Source organism: Guillardia theta, assembly GCF_000315625.1.
Source record: "Guillardia theta CCMP2712 unplaced genomic scaffold GUITHscaffold_13, whole genome shotgun sequence".
NCBI lineage: Eukaryota > Cryptophyceae > Pyrenomonadales > Geminigeraceae > Guillardia > Guillardia theta.
Genome location: NW_005434661.1, coordinates 1,059,862 through 1,061,353, shown reverse-complemented (window position 1 = coordinate 1,061,353; position 1,492 = coordinate 1,059,862). Strand labels below are relative to the sequence as shown.

General features: G+C 55.8%; 1 protein-coding gene across 1 annotated transcript in view; it reads right to left on the bottom strand.

The window, feature by feature from the left end:
• The window catches only part of GUITHDRAFT_103615 (hypothetical protein), a gene marked incomplete at both ends in the record, with an annotated part of 1,732 nt that extends 910 nt beyond the window's left edge, over positions 1-822 (bottom strand). Inside the window, one exon of the mRNA XM_005837950.1 lies at positions 22-822. Coding sequence (XP_005838007.1) covers positions 22-822 — 801 coding nt within the window. The remainder of the gene's footprint in view (positions 1-21) is intronic.
• Between the last annotated feature and the right edge of the window lie 670 nt (positions 823-1,492).

The following is a 1,492-nucleotide window of genomic DNA, read 5'->3' as shown; positions in this document are numbered from 1 at the left end:
TGCCAGCGGCTGGAGTTGGACCGCTGCAAGGGACTGGCGCAGCAGCTGATAGCGATAGACGGCAGCTATCTCAGCCGTTGTCATGCCGCCCAAGGTTAGCAGGTGAGTCAGCTCTGCCAAGCTGCCCCCTTTGCCCCAGGGTCCTCTCTTGGCTCGAATCTTGAAAGATCGATCGTGCACGATGCTCACATGTACAGCTGTGAACTTGCGACCATCGATCGCGAAGTCCTCTCTTCCCTGCCAGAGCTTCTCCGCTTGTGCATTGCGGAGGAAGGAAACAGTCACCGGGATCTCCTCAGCACTCGCTATCTCGGGTCTATACGGAGCCTTCCACATGATTGCTTTACTCTCTTGCACTGAGTCTACGATCAGTCCGATCTCTTCAAATTTCTTCTTCAGCTTTTCTTCATGGTTGACATACACCGAGGAGATGCCCAGGAGAGTCATGGAGATGAAGGAAGTCACCTCGTTGCCTGCTGAGGCGGTGTATGTCTCGACCTTCTCCTTCTTGGCTTCTTCAATCTGCTGCATAAACCACTCTCTGGATGCGTCACTCCATCCAGTCATCGCTTCTTGCAGAAACTTACGTCGTGCCTGCTGACATGTCGAGCGGATGGCTTCTGCGATAGCGTCGGGGGTGCATCCCTCCACAGCCTTGCAAGCCTGGGCTGTCCTGCTGTTCGGATAACGCTTCGCGAAGCTCTTCACCCTCTCGACGAGATCAGCTTCGAGGACAGAGGCATCCACAAGTCCGCTCTGCGTGTATTGGCATGATCTCCGATACAGCAGGTTGCGAACATTTTCATCATACTGAAGAACCATACTTAGAAAGCTATTTGAAGTATACAAACCTCTTGCTTGCAGCTTCCTTGGCGCCCTGGCGGCTTCCCCTACACCTGACGAGGAGCCATGCTGCCGAAAATAACGGCGCCTGCCGAAAATAACGGCGCCTGCCGAAAATAACGGCGCCTGCCGAAAATAACGGCGCCTGCCGAAAATAACGGCGCCTCCTAAACCCTAAACCCTAAACCCTAAACCCTAAACCCTAAACCCTAAACCCTAGTAGTAGTAGTAGTAGTTGAGTTTATTAGAATGCTAGGTAGGTTGAATGTTTTCATCTTGCTCTATTCTAGTCTAACACCGCCGGGATCTCGTGACCTGGCAGTTCGGCCCGACTTGGCTGGCCCCTACGGCAGCCGTGCTTCTGCTCTGCTCCCTCCTCTGATATACTTCAGTGGTCTCCCCCGGCCTCAGCCAGTGGAGTTTCCTCCGCTGGCCTTGGCCTGGGTCGTCCGTGCTTTCAACTTGTGTTGCTTCCTCGGCTCCGACACACCTTGGCGGTCTCGGCCGGCCTTCGGCCAGTGAGTGAATGAAGGATGAGGTGGTAGGTGGAATGCGTATGGGTCCCTGGGACTCACGTCCCTTCCCCGGGGCCTCGGTCCGGACCGGGCCCGAGAGCCCGGCCGGCTGGCCTCCGCCCGGCCTCCTCCTC